This window comes from Anarrhichthys ocellatus, unplaced genomic scaffold, assembly GCF_004355925.1.
Source record: "Anarrhichthys ocellatus isolate YVR2014 unplaced genomic scaffold, GSC_Weel_1.0 scaffold143, whole genome shotgun sequence".
Lineage (NCBI taxonomy): Eukaryota > Metazoa > Chordata > Actinopteri > Perciformes > Anarhichadidae > Anarrhichthys > Anarrhichthys ocellatus.
Window position 1 is genome coordinate 31,055 of NW_022280173.1, and position 20,844 is coordinate 51,898.

The 20,844-nt window shown below is 40.5% G+C and overlaps 2 protein-coding genes and 1 non-coding gene across 7 annotated transcripts in view; all 3 read right to left on the reverse strand.

Annotated features, from left to right (window-relative positions):
- jhy (junctional cadherin complex regulator) overlaps window positions 1-13,360 on the reverse strand; it is a 30,508-nt gene extending 17,148 nt beyond the window's left edge. For 2 of the 5 annotated variants that reach the window (XM_031877655.1, XM_031877651.1), the window contains exons 1-3: window positions 13,227-13,359; window positions 11,417-11,846; window positions 4,326-5,040 (exon numbers count right to left, since the gene is read on the reverse strand). In XM_031877655.1, coding sequence (XP_031733515.1) covers window positions 4,326-5,040; window positions 11,417-11,846; window positions 13,227-13,263 — 1,182 coding nt within the window. In that variant the 5' untranslated portion in view covers window positions 13,264-13,359. Of the gene's footprint in view, window positions 1-4,325; window positions 5,041-11,416; window positions 11,847-12,462; window positions 12,499-13,226 lie in introns of all 5 variants that reach the window. The other 3 variants (XM_031877654.1, XM_031877652.1, XM_031877653.1) reach the window with 3 other exon arrangements.
- Window positions 13,361-15,424: 2,064 nt separating this feature from the next.
- hspa8 (heat shock protein 8) lies at window positions 15,425-20,024 on the reverse strand. The gene is made up of 9 exons (XM_031877634.1): window positions 19,910-20,024; window positions 18,681-18,890; window positions 18,041-18,246; window positions 17,808-17,960; window positions 17,039-17,594; window positions 16,658-16,860; window positions 16,261-16,459; window positions 15,949-16,181; window positions 15,425-15,863 (listed from the first exon to the last, which is right to left on the reverse strand). The coding sequence occupies exons 2-9, from the start codon at window positions 18,883-18,885 to the stop codon at window positions 15,675-15,677; spliced, it is 1,944 nt and encodes a 647-aa protein (XP_031733494.1). The 5' UTR covers window positions 18,886-18,890; window positions 19,910-20,024; the 3' UTR covers window positions 15,425-15,674.
- On the reverse strand, window positions 18,313-18,405 carry LOC116400050 (small nucleolar RNA SNORD14). Its single transcript, XR_004213882.1, has one exon. It is a non-coding gene; the product is annotated as a small nucleolar RNA SNORD14 (small nucleolar RNA).
- Window positions 20,025-20,844: the final 820 nt, after the last annotated feature.

The following is a 20,844-nucleotide window of genomic DNA, read 5'->3' on the forward strand; positions in this document are numbered from 1 at the left end:
GCAGAGATATTATTTCACAAAACCCAGACATATGGCAAGATCCAAGCATATACCATGATTTCTCACATAAAACCTCCATATCCAAACAGAAAATAGGCATGTAATAACAAACAGTCACTACCATACACAACTGGAATACTGTGTTTTAATACCTGCATACAAACTCTAATTGTGGGTCTGATTTTGCCATCATCATAGGCAAAGACTGCTGCTGTGAATGTTGACTGTCTGAATCTTCTGCATTCTGGAGATATGCTAACATACAGAGTATAGCTTTGCCTATTTCTGGAAGTGTTCTGGAGGACAAAACATCAACTCTGAATCTACCCATTCACATCAGAAAAACAACAACAGAACACGAGCTCTTTATAAGAGGCACAATTCTTTCCCAAGTGTAAGAAGGGCTGGAGCTCTTCTTTGCATGATCTTACCAAATTATTTAGCAGGAGGTCTATGAGCAAGTAAAAATTGTCCCTGTTCAAAAAAAGAAACATAACATCATGCATCTAATGCCACTGATTTAGCAACCATCAGCTTTGTCCATTCCAGTGGGAAAATATTTATCCTCATCCGCTTGGCAGCGCCAAGGTGGCTGCTCAAGTGCTCGAAATAATAATGCTTCTCAAATCCTCTCCTTTTCACTCCGGCTGCTCTTTTTTCTTTTTTTAAAGATCATCCCTGGCAAGCTCCAGTGCAACAACAGCATCAGCCACTGTGTTTATATTCCCTAAAATAAATTAGAAGACAAGGTGATGGTGTCCCAACTGTGCAGCAGCTAGATGGCCCTTGCAAGAACGTAAACATCTAAGTGTCGATAGACACAATACTGCAAAAGAAACAGTGGCATCAATACGGCATCCATTACTACATCATAATACATTAATTTACTTTTTCAGTTGTTACTAATGTACCCGTTTGTGGCATGGAAATATGTTCAGTTAATGCTGTAATGAAAATCATTTAGTTAACTCCCCTCCGTGGCAGAGGACCATCTGACTGGATCGATGGTATTGACAGGCTGAAGACTTTTCCACTGAATTCCACCAATTATGTGAGCTTGAATAAGGTCACAAGGAATGAGTGGATCCAGTTGTAACATATCCATCAATAAGTGTGTTTGTGATTGCATCTAATAGGCTAAGATGCTACTGTTGTGCTGAGAGGAAGTCAGGACACTGTTGCACAAACCACCTAAATCTCATGCTGTTTCAATATGTAAGCTGTATGGTCCTCTGTCTGTGGCTTTTGGGGACATTTTTATGCTTTTGGCAATTAACTGAGCCATACATGAACTCACCAACCAAATAGGGGAATCTTTTTGAAATGACAGAGAGCCTTTTAGACATGTGGGTGCTGTTACAGATGATCAATAAGGATAGAGCAATCGTTTGAAGATCAGGAGCAGGTGTCAGTGACTACTTCATGTCCAGCAGTGTACACACTTGCACACACCTTTACCCATTCCCCCTGCCATTGCCTTTTGTCACCCATTATAAACCTCCCAATCAGTTGGAGCAAATGATCAAGCCTGTATTGCATTTTGAGCATGGTAAGCTGTGTAATATCTTTTTTACTAAATTGGGAGGCTCGTAATTGCTTCCCTGCGAGACGATGTCACAACAAAGTCTGGCAATTGCAGCAAGCTGTATTACCTCCTGTACCCGGGAAACATCTGCTTTTTGCAATGAAGACTTCAAAGGGGCTGTGGATCTTGAATTGCATTTAGCTGCTATTGTGGCCAGCCCAGGTAATCTTGATTAGGTGTTTAGACTGAGGCAGGGTATACAGTGGCAGAGAGCTCCCCAGAGCTTTGGTCTAAAGCTATTAAAAGATTGTACATTATGTTGCCCTGGCTTTGAAGTGAGGGCCTGCCAGAGGAGTAGGGACTCTAAGGGGTGAGTGCAATAGCAGAAGATTGATCTGCTACTTCTGTCTTTATCAAAGGAGGCCCAAGCCCCGACGAAGCCAATCATGGCTACTGCCACTTGGCTGAGCTAACCATTTGCTGCATTAGGAAATTGTGTACATTTAATAACACGTCTAATTATCACAAGTTGCCTTCAGATGGCCGTGCTCTATAACAGAGGGCTGTTTTAAAAAGGGCCTAGTAACAACTGGCATGTCTGGACACATATTGATTTGTGAAACTGATGTGATTTGTACATGGAGTGTTGCTATCTTTTGCAAGAAGCCACGGACAAGGAAGGGTGGGAGGAAGCACAACAAGCTTTGTGATATAACATGTGGTTATTATGAAAAGAAAAATCTGTTTGTCTATCTGACCTTTAAAATTACATTTCAAAATATCAAATATTGAAGGTAGAAGATAACAATATTCTCATATGTTACTTCTTTAATCTTATGATGATATAATATTTCATTCAGTACTTGTGAAAATAAAAATACCTATTCCAAACCATTCCAAACATGAGGCACCAGAAGGTGCTGTCTTAATGACTAGAAACTGTGACTCTGTAGAATCAGTTCAATATTTGTGCATTTAAATTAAAACAGTTCAACAAAATGTGCCTTGAGCATTTGCCACTGACATGTTTAATTCAGCCTCTTATTTTCTAATCATTCAATAATGCACGTCAAAGAGAAGTCTCACGATGATGGCATCTAAAGAGTTTTGGATCTTTTGATTTTGAGAAACCTGCTCATGTTCACATATCAAGAATGAACTATACAAGTTTGTAACAATGGCATGTTAATCACAATGCTGCAATGAACTGCAGTTTTTACATAGATATTCCTATATTTTGGTGAGTCTGTTTTTTAAAATATGGTTGAAAAGGACTTTGCTTTAAGCCTATTTCTGATCAGCTTTGTTGATACATTATACAGTTGCCAGAACATACCCAATTCAGAGATTAATCTTATGATAAAACAGGAAATAGACGACAAATTGGTGCCCCTTGTTTTGTGCCCTATGTCCCCCTTTAAGTAAGACACTAGGATATTCTTTGGGGAGACGGGGCAATGGAAAACTAATAAGTGAATTCAGAGGGAAATGACAAAACACAAGGGTTCCGGAGAGGGAAAGGCTCTGGCTCTGTTTACCATTGCACAAAGCTAACGGCTCTTGACTATGTAAATGGTGATGATATGAGACATTGTCGAGGGCTGGGGCTCAGGTGGTTGGGGGATATTATAGCCAGCAAACAGTCTTGTGGCCCAACAAATGGGGAATTCGGGCCATCCCGACCAATTATGCCACTGTGCCAGGTGCAGGGATCTGTAAGAGCCTATTGGTAACCATGCGTCTCTGATGTTCTTGTTGTACACATCAACTCATAATAAGCACTGCATTGCCAGTCATAGCTATTTTTATATGGTGGAGAAGAAGGCAGATGAAAACAGCTATGCTCCTCTGCCAAATTAATTTTGCAGACCTGGTCAGAGCCAACATCATAGGATATTCTCTTAGTTGTCTGAGATGACAATAAAAGGTATATAGATACCAATAATATTACTAAATGAGAATAAACTTGGCTCATGCAGAAGGAAAGAAAAATTCTGCTCGGGGGAAAAGCTGCATTCAAGGAACTGCCCATTAACTGTCTCCAAGAGGAGTAAATATACTGACACTCACACTGCTTTTCATCTGAGTGGACAGTAAATGCAGATCTCTGATAGACATAAAGACACAACAGCATGTGTTGTGCAGGAGCACTAACAAGCCCCAGAACTGACCTCTGTGTTTAAAACATCTTAATGGGTTAAGACATCGCAAAACATACCACTGCGCTATCATCACTATCACATTAATTCGCTGATACTCCAAAAGCTATACTTACTGCCTAAAATACACAACAACACAAACTTGCCAATAGCTGTTGAGGCCTAATACCTCAATCATGACTACAACCACAATCTGCCATCTTCATTTCCAAAATAAACAACCTAAAAAAAGGTAATTCATAGAGGCCAGTATCAAATAGATTAATCTGTCCATCACCAAACAAGGCCAAGCAGCAGATCACAAAAACTCAAGTGTAAACAGTGACCGTTTATTCTGTGATTTAAATAATTCATATTGCATATTTCATTCCAATATATTTCCGGTAGTCCCCAGTGAAACCTAACCTTAAGTACTGTAAGTGTAACAAAAGCTCGACAGCCCAAGAATCATTATCTATGTTAGTGCAGCTCCTGCTGTCTGTTTCTGTAATTGCAACCTGTTTTAAGAGAGGGCCTGCTTATGAGTGGCCATTACAGAGCTGTTTGAGAATTTATCACATGACAAAAATCCAATTCTCATTCAGGAATTTTAACCGTCAGCATATGTTGTTGGTTGAGAAAACTCCAAATGATATACACACCTTATTGACGTTATGAGGCATATCCTGCTTACGTACATGCACACTCGCATAGGAGCCATATGTGGACGTGTTGCGTCCCAAGGTTGTTTTGTTGCGTTCCACTATGTCCTCTGGCAGTCTTTCTAGCTTTTTGTTGAATAAAACCTTGGGAAATGTGCTCATTTGCTGTATTTGAGTGGGTCCCCCTTGTGTATGCCTCAGTTCTTGCAGGCTGTACATAGCATGAATATCCTTGGTCAGCTCAGGAGACCTGCTTGCATTTTCCCCAGCATTGTCACAGCTATTCAAATACTTCGCTCTGAATCCTTTCAGCAAACTTTCGTCACTTTCATTTTTAGTGATACTGCAGGATGGCTTTGAATGGTCAGCCTCTGGTGATTGAAGTTGTAACGTATGGTTGTAACAGTGGGGTGATGTCACCGTGCTAGTCTGAACATCATCTGGGTGGAGGCGGTACGGCTGGTCAGGCTCATTGCCAGCCATATCAGGAGTAACCAGAAGAGCTGGACTTGTGTCGATGATGTATCTGTATCCTCCTTTTACTACGGGTCCTTGGCTGTCACCACGTGACTGACCAGGTTTCTCTTTAGGGACCTGGTAATATTCCTCAACAGAAATGTGTGGACTCTCGTTGAAGTGGCCAGCTCCCCTCAGGTTGGTCCTCCAGTTGGGGTCATAGCGTAGGTCATTATAGGCATCGTCAGTTAGCAGCTGGCTGCGAGGTTAAAAAGAAGACAACAGCAACAATGATCATATGTTCAATAACTAGCCTGAGACTAATAGTTGCATCAGTAAGTTATAACTCTATTGCTAATTGCAATCCATTAAGAAAATAAGAGACAAGAAATAAATTGGGAATTATCATTATGTCCATATATGTACAGTACAGGCTCAATCATATTATTGGTAACTGATTTAATTGTTGGTAAGCAGCTTTATTAATGAGACCTGAATGTCACATAGGCCTTTACTTTAAGGTCAAAGGAACAAGGGGCATTAGACAATTATTAGAATGATGATGTCCTCAAACAAAAAGAGCTGGGACTTCTGAAATTGAAACAGATGAGGGAGATTATGTGCCTGTATTTACAGATAATTTTTCGAATTTTCACCTCCAGGCTCACTAATGAGAGTGTATTTGAGAGCTACTAGCGGGGAAATGGTTCACAAATGGCAATTTTCAGCTTATGAAATGGCTTGAAAATTGCAGGCTAAAATGTTCTTTCTGATGGTGATGAAAAGATCTCATTAAAATAAATAGCAGAGAGCCTCTTTGTTGTGCTTACGGAGAGGACGAGTGGAGCCTAATTCTCCTGCCGTTATGTCGTGCGTCCGGGGGGGGGGTTTGCCTAGGTGTAGGGCCCTTCACTTCGATGAGACCAAAAGGGTAAGGGATGTCTCTCTAATGACTCAGACTCAAACAAGTTGGAGAATGCATTATAGACAACATGCAGCTGAACGTGATGCTTCCAACACTGGCAAAACATCAGAGCCTAATATTTCTTTCCGAGATACAGACACCTAAATACAAAAGCCAAAGAAATATTGTGACAAACACTGAATGGGTAAATGAAAAAACTGACCATACTCAAATATCCTTTTGCAATATTTCGAGCGAGGTGTAAAACATAGTCAAGAGGGATGAATGGAGTTGCTTAAATAGGAATCTTTGGCTTGAATGAGAAATGCCCATTGGGTTTGTAAACTATGCGATGGCACTGTGTGAAAAGGCTTACCCTCTTTGAGGACTATGAGAACACAATGATGGGAATAAGACTGTGTCCACTGCCTTAGCTCTATGAAATGGAGCCTTTTGTGAGAATATATCATGGTCATTTTCCTTTGAAACAATGTACTTTGGAATCGGACCCACACTTGGTGGGCATCACTCTGCGCGGGTTAATGACGGTAAAATGGAGAATGCCCCTTCTATATTTTGGAGGGAAATGACTGTGGCTGTGTCTGCTGGAAAGTGAAGGGAAACAACGGAACGAGTCGAATAGAGTGCAAAAAAGATGTGGTGTTGTTCTCACCATAGATGGCTACCTCTGCTCTTTCAAAAGAGAGAAAGAGAGATCCCCTTTTCAGCAACAATGATCCTTGTTAATGGACCATGAGTGACACTTATTGTGATCCAGCCAAACAAAACAAAAATCTAATTTACCTCAAATGAAAGCTGTTATTCTGAAAGCTCCTGAATTAGGCCATTTTCTCTACAATGTGCTATCGGTGCCTGCATCTCATTAAATTAATTGACACCACTTCATTGTTAAGCGATGAATGAGGGCTATTTATCTTTCATCATCCATGTACTGTTTAAACGTAAAAGGTTTGATTGCTGCCGCCATTCTCCTTTCTGTATACCATCTAAGCAGCACTATTATCTGCTTAATTTCAATTAATTTGTCACAGACATTGAAAGTGACCGTCTAGTTCAATAGGCATTTGAACAAGGGCGGACCCATCTCAATCTCATCATGTTGAATAGCTTATATAATGCCACGTTTATATCATTATTGTGATACACAAGGCTACACAGCCAATAATGTGATAAAAACATTACAAAAAGGTATCTTCTATATTTGTATTTGTAAGAAATTAAGCCTGCAGGTTCTTTTTTTTTCAGTTTTTAGCAATTGTGCCACTAACATAAATCACTGCCATCTACTGGCCAAACCTCATAACTCCATTTAGTCACACGTATTCTAGAGTCATTTAAAGGATACATTGGGGGATATTCTTTATTTCTCTTATTGTCAACAAATTCTATTAAGGGTTAGACCAATAACACCAATAATTCTGTGTGCATCAATGTCTGATGTACTCTACTGTTCAAAAGTTTGGAACCACCTGTTATATTGATGCTTTTTTTCTGTCCTTCAATAATATTTGTTTTAACTAAATGAAACTAGTATAATACAGACAACAAATGTATTATTTACATTTACAAGAAGAATGAAATGAGTAAAATACTGCGGCAACCATTTTTCCCCAAATACGCTTTGATTTGGAATTTGTTTTCCAGTCCACAAAAGCCTAAGGGACCCTACATCATTATCTAGGGTCCCTTATCTATTGGTCTCTGAATATTTTGGGAAGCTGTTTGTCTGCAGTCTACTCAGTGGTGTGATTGAACAGGTTTGAACTGGGATTTGTCAGTCAATAGTATGTTTAGCTAATATTACCCAATCAAGTTCCAGTAGAGCTTCTGGAAGCACAACACGTTGCCTGTTAATTCCAGCTTGTTTTAAGCATTATTGTGCACTTGGCATTGAACTATTTTAATCTACACACATTTTGATGCTCATCTTCCCGTTTATTTTACCAATGACTGGTGGTTTCTTCTGTTCGTATTCCACTGTTATTCAGAGTGATCTTTGTCTGTCTGTCAGTTGGTTGACCCATTGCACAGCATTTTGTTCTCCATGTATGAAACAACCCTTCATACAGTAACAAGTAACATCTATTTGAAAGACCATTCAAAAATATAGAGTAGTAAGAAATTTGACTGCTGCCCATCAAGCTTTTGTAGCAGGAGATTGCAAACTTTTCAACAGTTTTCCTCTGTGCCACAGAGCTCCACTGCTGTCCAAAAACTACTAAAACACGCTATGCCATTACATTGGGTGACATGGAGCCGGGACAGTGACTTAATATTTTAGCATTGAAAAGAAAACCGGGAGTGAAAAAGGAAACATTGGCATTGAAAGGTTATATTGGCACTGAGTAATAAAACAAAGGCATTAGAAAATAAAGAATGAATGTAACATACTTTTTCATTTTTTATCAAGCACTTAAATCTTTTTATCTTATTATATTTTTATATGTTTTTTGCATTCTGTGGATTTCAACAACAATCTTCAGAATTTCTGCTGTAGGTCAGTCTTTTTTCCGTTTTTTTATGCTTACAGTTTCTATCATGTGACAGTGGTTTAACTTTTATTTCCCTGTCATCGTTTTTGTGTAGAGATGAAGGGTTTGTGGGGCGAGGGTCAGGCGAGTGTGATTTCCATATCGTCCATATTGCATGTAAGGACAGAACGCCTTGCTTCCTGAACCTGCAGCTACTCCAAAGCCTCTGGCATGACTGCACATCTACTGAATGACTTCCACACTACACTTGGAGTTCCAAGTGTAGTGTGGAAGTCATTCAGTCGGCATTGAGAGACAGACTTACTTGTTGTCTGGCGTAACGACAACTGACGTTATGTTGCACAGCATACAGTAGGAATATCTGTAACACTTACACAACACACTTGTATACATGCACACAAACACTTACAATACTCCCTATAACAAATACAAGCTAAGTCCATACCATATTCATAATCAGTTTTATACGTCTTATATTAATGTCTGTTTATGTTGTGTAACACCTTTGTCTGTATAATTCTTAACGTATGTAATTGTGGTTTGGCAGAGGTCCACTGAAACACGCGCTAACATGAGCTAACATGTATGAGTTAATTGTAGTTACTGGATGGAACTCCAGTTCTATGAGGACATGAATAGCCCTCTAACATGTCAACCCCCTCAAAAAAGATGGCGTGAAAATCAACGTAAATTTCGCCATCAGAGGGTGTACACATAGGCTCTGTGCTGACGTCCTGATGAATCAGCTCCATAATTCAGATACATAATACCCATATATAAAGTGATATTGCATAGGTCAATTTGTTCTGTATAGGCCTATAACTATCCTAACATTGGTAACATATTTTTAACCTTTACATTTCAGAAGAGTTTTAGTTTGAGATGACTAAAACATGAAAGAACTAGAGTTCATGCCCACGCATGAGCGAAGCATGCCATCTGTACAGGGAGGAACAATGCAAAATCTCTCATTTCTGGAAGAAAGTTATGGAAGGAAGCAGCTGAGCACTGATGCACAGCAGGGACATGTGATCTACTTGGGTCCAGTGGCATCATTTACTGTCCTTAGAACATTAGTGGTGAATCTGCAAACTGTTTTTCTTTCAGTCAGTCTGTCTTCAGAAATCCTCATAAAAACATCTCCACTTTCAACCTGGCTGGACCAAATGTTTTGGCCAATTTCAAATGCCAACAGCACACCATAAGATAGAGATGTATTGTAGAAAACTACAATACATCAAAAGATGAAGTATTGAAGAGTATTTTCCACTATAGTTTTATTTTTGTTCGTAAATAGTTTTTTTGGGCTACACTCCAAAGAAGACAATGTGAATTTAACTTCTTCTGCATTGACAACAAAACAAAAAGGTTGGTCACATTCAAGCTTTTCTCAAAAGCCATTTACAGGCCATTGGATAGGGTAGAGATAGTGAAAACAGCTACTGAGAGCTAAGAAATTACAGATTTGAAAAGAACAAATTTGTATTGTAAGTAAGGGTACACTTACTGTAAGTTTATAGAATTTTAATCTTGTAATTTTCACAAAACCATTTTTTTGATGTCATATACTTACATATACACATACACGAAATTTGACCTCTGCATTTGACCCATCCGTGTATATAGGGAGCAGTGGGCTGCCAATGACAGGTGCCCGGGGAGTTGGGGGTTCAGTGTCTTGCTCAGGGACACTTCGACACGTGGCACGTCCCAGTCGAGGATCAAACCGTTGACCCTGCGGTTACCAGACAACCCTCTTAACCCAGTGAGCCACGGTCGCCCTCGCCCCCTCTATCACGATAGATGCAATATCTTTTCTGTTTTATTCTGCAGTTCCAGATGCGCGTGTTCTCCTCATCAGCACAAAACAGCTCTCAACAACTTCAATAGTCACGAGATGGCATCCATAAGAACACACAAATATGTTTCAACCAGTGGTGGGCCATCAGGTCCAGCAAGGCCTTCTCTGCTGGCCTAAACAGAATCACAAAGTTATAGCTATTTTATAATTTTTCATAAATACACTACATGTATTCAAATTATTTTTCCAATTATCTTATTTTCTCATTGCACAACTCCTGTCTTCCTCAGTTGCTCTGCTTCCAGTGCAGCTTGTTTTAAGTAGAGCTTTTATCCAATCAGATTTCACCTCTCTGTCCCGGACACCGGGCAATGTGTTTATTATTTTACTGTAATATATTACACACTGTCTTTTACATTTAATGCAGCACTTCTGAACCAGAGTAGTACAGACATGCAGGTTTCTTGGACTTTTATTGCACATATGAGAGACTGAAACCACTCAAATGAGAGGTGTTGTAGTGCTTCGGCCCTAGTCTTGAAGGGCTGTTGTAAGTTCTACAAACCACCAGATGTCACTGTGTCTTTTCTGTGTATGAAACCCCAAAGCTTCAAATCTTTTTCGGCACAAATAAACTGAGTAAAACAAATATAGAATACTGCCATTACCATCTTTTAACACAAGCCTAAATCCTTGTTTTACTGGAGTTCTAACTTTGCTGGTGTGATATTGTAGTGTGCTAGTACATTTCTACTGTGATTTAGTTTATGTGCCTTACTCACTAACAAAACTATATGTGACATATGATTGTGTACTGAGAAGAGTGGTAACAGGACCATATGGGTTATCTCTGTCTTTACTTTGATAAGGGGAAGTAACCAAATGGGAGGTGCAGTTAAACCAGAGAATGTTTAGGTGTGAAGATTTAATCAAAGGTAACAAAGACACATGTCTTTGTGTGACAAGGCTCAGAAGAGGAAGGGGATGACTGGAGGGGTCAATGGGGAGCTTGAAACTGCTGATCAATTGTTATAATGTAAATATCTGATGTTGCCCCCTACTGTGTCTCAGATGTTTAAGAGCAGGAAACAAACTGAACTCTTGGCTCATCCTCTGCGGACTGTGTTGAAGCCTTCTCTGTGCAGAGAATAAATACTTGAAAGACAAATTTCTTCCCTCAATGTTTCTTGTTTCAGTATTCAGTATTATAGGACTCACTCGGTACTATTGAATAGTTTTTCCACCACAAACTATGTACTCAGAATGTGTTCATTACAGCCTGATGTCATTGTTAGGTGCCATTTCATGGTCGACAAAACACGCCTCCTACCATGACTAACTGATGCTGGGTGTGTATATGTGTTACTTTGGATACCATCATTTAATTGCAACACCAAACAGAAATTGAGTAACTTACCTTGTTCCCTCTCTTTCATCCATGTGTGTGTCTAAATATTCAGTCTGTAACAGGGTGGGGGTATGTTTGTCATGGGGGTGTGCTGCTGTATCAAGGCTATCATAAACCTGATGATCCTCAGTTTCATCATCATTGCACGCATCTTCATCTCCCTGCTGTAGGCCTTCAGCATTCTTCTTTTCAGGCAGTGTGTATTTGATTTGGTCATTACGCATTTGTAGCTGCTGCTGGTAAGTTCTCTCGTGAGCCAAGCTCTCTGTGTCGGACTCCACAGAGTCCCTCTGGTCGGCCAGAACTGCTGGTCTTGGAGAAGGATGCTTCTCTTGCTCCGTCTTCAACATTTGAGACATCTTTTCATGTTTCAGTCCCTTATCCATCCAACATTCAATTGGAGAAGTTTGCAACAGGATGGCAATTATAAACACTGCAACTAACAAACAACAAAAAAAGACAGATTTATTGTACAAGAAGAACAGCAGGCTACAAAAGCAGCAGAAGTATGTTGAGCATTTATGTCTTGATTTCACGGCTTTGAACAGAACATTTCTGTCTGGGTAAAGTGCAGGTCAAAGATATTATTGATGCTTTAAAAACCTCATGATCTAGCACGCATGTTCTTTACATTTTTGACCCCCTTTCTAACCAAAGTTCACAATGTGCACTTGAATAACTCACAGAAAGCTGACACTAAACATGTGTCAATATTGTCTCAAGCATAAGGATACTGGCTGTATTATGATTCATCTTTCATACACAGTATAATCGGGTAACTTCTTTCACCGGCCAAGAATGCCAACTGGAATATACTGTACTTAACAAATTAGTCTACACCAATGGTGAAAACTAACAGGAAATTGTCAATCTGCCTTTTTCTCAGAGCAGACATTTTGACTTATCACAGTATGGAACACAGCTGTCACTACGACAATATCCATGGCTCCAGTCTATCAAAGTGTTCCAGTAAAGCCATGGCTTGCACAATACCCGGACCCAGAAACTGTGACACCTGAATGGAATTCAGCATCATTAATTTTTTGTATTTTCACCTGTTTTTCCTCCTGTGACGTGTCAAAATGTCCACTCTGAAAACGGGGAGTAGGAGAGTGAGAAAAATAAAGAGAAAAGTTGAAATAAAAAAATCTGGAAGTGACGCACTTGAACAGATAGCAGACATCACTAATGGCGTTGATTATGCCCACAATGTCGTAAAAGGTACCACAACATACAGATGTTTGAGGAACTAGAACAGCTTAATCCCTTTATAAACTCACTAATTATTTTCATCGAATACACATTACAGCAACTGTATCTAGTCCCTTACAGACTGGTAGGAATAGATTGATCTAGGCCTGAGTGCATTGCATGTTGGAATATAACCGCGAGTAAAACTGATGTTATGTAACTAATTCTTATACATTCATTTCAAGCGAAATTAAAGCACCCATCGTTTTACAGGGCACTCGTCACGTTAAAATTAAATAAATAAATAGGTGTATGTAAGAAATGTTTGTAAGGTGGAAAATAGTCAGTTATGTCTCTTTCTTTGCCATCGTTTAACTATAACCTATCTCATTAACTCAACTAACGTTAGTATAACGTTAAAGCCATCTGTCAGCTAGCTTAGCAGCTATTTTGCCAAACGACGCGAGCGTTGAGGTAAAACCTGAATATACTTCAGTTCAAACCACGTGAACATATCCACTGCACTCCTATTAACAGTGACAATGAAGAGAACAATGGAATGTGTCGTGTTAAACAAACCTTCAGAGAGTAAAGTAGAGCTAATGCTAAGTGAACTTCAGATACTAACCTGTTTTCCTGTCAGCACTCCGCAGCAACGCAACCATGGAAACGCCGACGCACACATGGTGCCTTCAAGTGCTCCTTAGAAAAGCTAAGACTTTTTTTATGAGAATTAATACACTATAGATGTATTTTTGCGGCAGACATTTCTTCACAGCCAAACAGATGTATCTACAAATGAATAGTCGTATTGGAACTTCATATTAGTGACAATTTTAAAAACTGCCGTTATTCAACAATATATATCGTCATATCACTTACCATAATATTGAGAATCTCCCTCACCATTTCACACTTTTTGCATGCGCTCCACGTCTCGTCGTCTCACTAAATTAACTGTCATGTGTTGTTAAGTAGAGGTTCACATACAACTTTGGCTGAGATAGTCAAGAACGCAGCTTCGACCAGTAGATGTCGCTATAAAGGTGCATCTCAATGAATTAGAATATAATCGAAAGGTTAATTTATTTCAGTAATTCAATTCAAAAAGTGAAAGTCATATATTATATAGATTCATTACACACAGGGTGATATATTTCAAGCATTTATTTCTTTTAATTTCAATGATTATGGTTTACAGCTAATGAGAACCCAAAATTCAGTATCTCAGAAAATTTGAATATTGTGAATAAGTTGAATATTGTAGACTCATTGTGTCACACTCTAATCAGCTAATGAACTCAAAACTGAGTCTTTAAATGGTCTCTCAGTCTGGTTCAGTAGGCTACACAATCATGGGGGACATTGACACCCTCCACAAGGAGGGTAAGCCACAAAAGGTCATTGCTAAAGAAGCTGGCTGTTCAGTTCTGTATCCAAGCATATTAATGGAAAGTTGAGTGGAAGGAAAAAGTGTGGTAGAAAAAGGTGCACAAGCAACTGGGATAACCGCAGCCTTGTGAGGATTGTAAAGCAAAGCCCATTCAAGAATTTGGGGGAGATTCACAAGGAGTGGACTGCGGCTGGAGTCAGTGCTTCAAGAGCCGCCACACACAGACATATCCAGGATATGGGCTACAACTGTTCCATTCCTTGTGTCAAGCCACTCCTGAACCAGAGACAACATCAGAAGCATCTTAGCTAAGGAGAAAAAGGACTGGAATGTTGCTCAGTGGTCTAATGTCCTCCTTTCAGATGAAAGTAAATTTTGCATTTCATTTGGAAATCAAAGTCCCTGAGTCTGGAGGAAGAGTGGAGAGGCACACAATCCAAGTTGCTTGAGGTCCAGTGTGAAGTTTCCAGTCAGTGATGATTTGGGGAGCCATGTCATCTGCTGGTGTTGCTCCACTGTGTTTTATCAAGTCCAAAGTCAGCGCAGCCGTCTACCAGGACATTTTAGAGCACTTCATGCTTCCCTCTGCTGACAAACTTTATGAAGATGCTGATTTCATTTTCCAGCAGGACTTGGCACCTGGCCACACTGCCAAAAGTGCCAATGCCTGGTTTAATGACCACAGTATTACTATGCTTGATTGGCCAGCAAACTGGCCTGACCTAAACCCCATAGACAATGGGGTATTGTCAAGAGGAAGATGAGACACCAGACCCAACAATGCAGACAAGCTGAAGGCCACTAACAAAGCAACCTGGGCTTCCATAACACCTCAGCAGGCTGATCGCCTCCATGGCACGCCGCATTGATGCAGTAATTCATGCAAAAGGAGCCCCGACCAAGTATTTAGTGCAGTACGCCAACATTTCTGTATCAACAATCCTTTTAATTGGCATTTTGTAATATTTTCTGATACTGGATTTTCATTAGTTGTAACTCCAATCAAAATAAAATTAAAATAAACACTTGAAATGTGTGTAATGAATCTAATAAGCGTTTCACTTTTTGAATTACTGAAATAAACTAACTTGTCAATGATATTCTAAATTTATTGAGATGCACCTGTATACCCAAATATGATTCCCACACCAGGGGTACGTTTTCTGTTTTGTGATTAAATTATTAATCCTTGAAAAATGCTTTCATCTCAGCACAAATCACCTCAAAATATTCTAATCCTACCTGCATATAAGACAGATACTGGGCTTCTGGTGAAAACCTTAGTTACAATTTTACTAAGAGCCAGCAAGCACAATGCAGCCATTAAAGAAACTTCAAATACAGATTATTCAATGCAACACCAAGTTACTAAATTAGTCATTGTCTGATGGAAGTTGAAGGATTCTACAGAGCATGAAGAAATTTGGTCAGCAGAGGGTTAAGATTTTTATTGTCAAGGCAGTGACATCTCAGTATACAAAACAATTTACCACACATGTGAACCGACAGCCCAATTGTGCAAACAACAAGTTGTTCCCAGTTGTGTCGCAAACCATGCAATAAGTGATCCCTGAACCCAGTTTTTATTTATTTTAAATACACCCTTTAGCTCGCTGTAACTGTGCTAAAAGAGGGTTACTTTCTTAGAAAACATCCAGGAGTAGCAGTTGAAGAGATGAATGTTTAGTCAACCTCCTCGATGGTTGGTCCGGAGGATCCACCACCGCCAGGTGCGGCACCACCAGCTCCAGGAAACCCACCAGCCATGCCTTCTGGCATACCACCGGCACTCTGGTACAGCTTGGTGATGATGGGGTTGCACACCTTCTCCAGCTCCTTCTGTTGATGCTCATACTCATCCCTCTCGGCAGTCTGCAAAACAAAGACATGCAAGTGTTCTGGCAAATTTTTCACAGCCAAAAATGAATAAATAGCCTACAAAAGATAGACTATTTACCTGGTTCTTGTCCAGCCAGCTGATGACCTCTTTGCACTTGTCCAAAATCTTTGTTTTGTCGTCGTCACTGATCTTGCCAGCAAGCTTTTCATCCTCCACCGTGGACTTCATGTTAAAGGCATAGGACTCCAGGGCGTTCTTAGAAGACACCTTGTCACGTTGAACGTCGTCTTCAGCCTTGTACTTCTCAGCTTCCTGGACCATGCGTTCAATGTCCTCCTTGCTGAGGCGACCTAGGTCCAAATTGCAAATTGTTAGTAATTGTGTTACAGCACATTTGAGATTAGGTTTTGAGTCTAAAGAAAAACTCACCCTTGTCATTGGTGATTGTGATCTTGTTCTCCTTGCCGGTGCTCTTGTCTACAGCAGACACATTCATGATGCCATTGGCATCAATGTCAAATGTCACCTCAATCTGGGGAACACCACGGGGGGCAGGAGGGATGCCCGTCAGCTCAAACTTGCCCAGGAGATTGTTGTCCCTGGTCATGGCACGCTCACCCTCGTAGACCTGTTTGAAGTATGCAGGTTAAGCAGATAATTTTTGGAACAATGCGTCTACAGTTTTGACAACTGTATTTCGCTCAGACATCCAAGGAAGGTCAGGGCCATCTTTGGTCTTGCAACCTCTGGTGGAAACTACGAATTGGCAGGAATAAACATCATCACTGCAAAATTGAGAGACTGGTATAGTTCATGTTGCGCTTACCTGGATGAGCACACCAGGCTGGTTGTCAGAGTAGGTGGTGAAGGTTTGAGTCTGTTTTGTAGGAATGGTGGTGTTACGTTTGATCAGCACAGTCATGACACCTCCAGCAGTCTCAATACCTAGAGACAGAGGGGTGACGTCCAGAAGCAGCAGGTCCTGGACATTCTCAGACTTGTCACCAGACAGGATGGCAGCCTGGACAGCTGGAAAAACAAGCAGCGGTTAGACAAAGACAATTTTAAGTTCGAAACAAAAAATAAAGTATAGGTCACCAAGGCTCATGATCTCCAGCTGCTATTGTTGTGCAGTGCTCATAATGCAAGCAACTGAGAGAAGGAAATATAAACTGATGTGCGCATCCATTTGGCTGAAGACACTTACCAGCACCATAAGCCACAGCTTCATCTGGATTGATGCTCTTGTTGAGCTCCTTTCCATTGAAGAAATCCTGGAGCAGCTTCTGGATCTTGGGGATACGGGTTGAGCCACCGACCAACACAATGTCATGAATCTGCCCCTTATCCATCTTAGCGTCACGGAGTGACTTCTCCACGGGGTCCAAGGTGCCACGGAAGAGGTCAGCGTTGAGCTCTTCAAAACGAGCCCTAGTGATTGATGTGTAGAAATCAACTCCCTCATACAAAGAGTCAATTTCGATGCTGGCCTGGGTGCTGGAAGACAGGGTGCGCTTCGCCCTCTCGCAAGCGGTGCGCAGACGACGGACGGCTCGCTTGTTGTCGCTGATGTCCTTCTTGTACTTGCGCTTGAACTCAGCGATAAAGTGGTTGACCATGCGGTTGTCAAAATCTTCCCCACCAAGATGTGTATCTCCAGCAGTGGACTTGACCTCAAAGATGCCATCTTCAATAGTCAAGATGGACACATCAAAGGTGCCACCACCAAGATCGAAGATGAGGACGTTCCTTTCAGCGCCAACCTGAAATTAAAATATCGATAACATTCTCTAAACCTACTCATTTATGATGAACTTCCTATATTTGGTCAGAGGTGTTACACCTTAGTCATGTTCTCTCTCTCTCTCTCCCTCTGGTGTATGTACATTTTATATGGACATTGCGTACATATAAAATTTACATAAATTATAATATTGATCATTCACGTATAGTCAGAATTGTTCCATGTTTTCTACCTTCTTGTCCAACCCATAGGCGATGGCAGCAGCGGTTGGTTCATTGATGATACGCAGGACATTGAGGCCAGAGATTGTCCCAGCATCCTTAGTGGCCTGGCGCTGGGAGTCGTTGAAGTAGGCAGGTACCGTAATTACAGCATTGTTGACAGTCTTAAACAAAAACAAGCCAGACATTAACATTTCCATCAAAGATTGCATGTTTTGGTCCTGGGTTATGCCAAATTACATACTTTTCCGAGGTAGGCTTCAGCAATCTCCTTCATCTTTGTCAGCACCATAGACGAGACCTCCTCTGGGTAGAAAGACTTTGACTCGCCCTTGTACTCTACTTGAACCTTGGGGCGAGTGTTGTCATTGATGACATTAAATGGCCAGTGCTTCATATCAGACTGCACAACAGCGTCGTCAAACCTGCGACCAATCAGCCGTTTAGCATCTGTAAAAAAAAGTGTTTATTTTAAAAATCACAAAACATCTACTTTAATGTCAGCTTCCATTAAGATCAATCAGACATCCAAGGAAGGATTTAAGCCATCTTTGGTCTTTCAACCTCTGGTGGAAACTACGAATGGCAGGAAAATCGTCATCACAGTGAGGAAGTGCTTTCGACAGGTCATCTACGACCATTTATATTTCAGTCTGTCATTCTGACATGTTCATAGGAGTCAAAACTTCAACACCATGCACTGACAGGTGCCAGTCACTCATGCAGTATTGGGCTGCACTTTGAGGTGCAAAAACCAGATTACTTTATTTGAGTCAGGAGAAAAAAGCTTAACATGTTGCCATTTTTCAGCAGACAAGCTTGACAAGAATGACATAAGACTACATTATTACTATTAAATACAAAGCGAAAAATGTAATTCATACCAAAAACTGTGTTGGTGGGGTTCATGGCAACTTGATTCTTGGCTGCATCTCCGATCAGCCTCTCTGAATCTGTGAAGGCCACATAGCTGGGTGTGGTCCTGTTGCCCTGATCATTGGCGATAATTTCAACTTTGCCATGCTGGAACACACCAACACAGGAGTAGGTGGTCCCAAGATCGATACCAACTGCTGGTCCCTTAGACATGATTCCTACACAAATAAAAGGAAGTGCTTTATTTGTTAATGTCATTGATTCAGTTTGACTTTTTCCAGTTTGTGTTGCCAGTACATGACACTGAAGTACAAAAATTGAGGAGCTGAATAATTAGATGTGGCTGCAAAAGAAGATTTTAAAAGACCTCCAGTTTCTAAAGCATTTAAAAACGAATTAGCATTTTATAATCCCAAGAGATGTAAATAGTGCTTGGATTTTTTTCAGTTATCTTGGGCACCAAGTAACAAAAATTCAGAGGTACACGACCAAGTGTTGGGGAGCCTACAGGCACCATGCGCCGGCCTTGACCAAGTCATTTCCTGGCGCGCACGTCGGGCATCTTCACTAGGGAGGTTATGCTGGACTAAGCATAACCTAGCTGCCACAGATCAGGCATCTTGAGAGCATCGCGCTAGACATTCCATGACACATCAAATTTACCACAGACAGCCGGAGTTAAGACCGAAAATTGGGAAAAAAAAGCAACTTTCTAGTTGGTTTATTACTACATAAGAGCAATAAACCATCTAACACATTACCATCAAACAGTTTGATCATAATTGTTAAGATTGAACAGTAAGAGCCTACAAATAATCTCAAGCGAATGGCGATAATAAGACTTTTGTTCTGAAAAGTTAACCGGAAGTTTATTCATACCGGCTAGCTTGACAGTTTGTTTGAGAACATTCTCGAACATCTCAGGATCCCTACCCCCACCGTTCCCACGCCGCTAAGTAGCTAATGTTAGCTAATGCTCGTGAGTAACGTCCCTATCTTTACCAGCATAAAAGTAAAATTTTCTACATTGTTAATCATCTTTATCGTTAAAGATCAGCAGAGTAATTAAAAAACAAAAGTACATTTCGAATGTCAGTAAATAACGTTACCGAAAGACAGTGAGTGAGCAAAACACTAAGGCCAACGTCCCTCACCCCTTTGAAGAGACCCACGAGGGGTGTGGGGAGTTTAACTAAAATATATACATAATCCTGTGACTATTTAAATAATAACTTACCGAATTGATGAACCGAATGTGATTTTAGGTGCTATGTTGGAATGGACAGCGGCGAGGCTTGCTTGTCCTGGCCGGTATGAGAAGGGAAAGGATGGCTCAACCGTTATCGCAGCTTTATATATGACCGGCAAAGCAGCCAATGAGACGTCGAGTCTTTGAGTCTTTACCCAACGGTCCACCAATGACGCTTAGTATAGTTGATGACGTGGTTAACGATCCAGCATACTTCCTGTTTTATGATCTGTATTTCATAATCAAAATGAAAGACCACATGGCTTGACTATATCTGGTGATGGATGTAGTTAGGTAAACGATATCCGATATTTTCTATCCATATTAACTATGTATAACGTTAGACAAAAGAATGAGTTTATATTATTTTTCTATTGAGGAGTTATTGAGGAAATAAGAAAAGGCCAGCAGCGGTGATTTGTGCAGAGCAATGTACACATTGGGGGTAATACACAGAATAAACAGAATGGGTAGTTACGAATATGTTTACATGGTATGAACAATATTCACTGTTCCAGAACGCATTCACCAGACACCAAAACTTGGCACAATATCACTCCAGCCTTAAAAAAAACCTCTGTTGGCTTCCTGTGTTCCACCAGATCAACTGATTCTGGCAGTGTTGTAATTTCCTTTAATAACTTCAACTGTTCCCACTTAATGTTTCACATATTTGATAAGTGTTTACTCGAGGAGGAGGAACGATGAGAGGTGGTCAGACTGTCCTAGGGAAAGGAACAGATCCTGTTATGATTTGCTCAACCTTTTTGTTCACCACAGATCGTACATTGCCAAGGAAAATGCTGGGTAGAGATAGCTTACGGAGTTTTAGTTTGTATCTCTGAAATTACCTGATAAAGTTGACCAAGTTGTGAAATCCAAGGTCCAAAAAGTCTAGTTGGCTGTATATTATCTGCAAGACT

Excerpts from the sequence above, each read along its gene's own strand:
- hspa8 (XM_031877634.1), bottom strand. The coding sequence starts at position 18,885 with ATGTCTAAGGGACCAGCAGTTGGTATCGATCTTGGGACCACCTACTCC. Across the intron at positions 17,595-17,807 it reads CCTATGGGTTGGACAAGAAG|GTTGGCGCTGAAAGGAACGT; the intron begins GTAGAAAACATG and ends TTTTAATTTCAG. Across the intron at positions 16,861-17,038 it reads AGCTGTGGCTTATGGTGCTG|CTGTCCAGGCTGCCATCCTG; the intron begins GTAAGTGTCTTC and ends TTGTTTTTCCAG.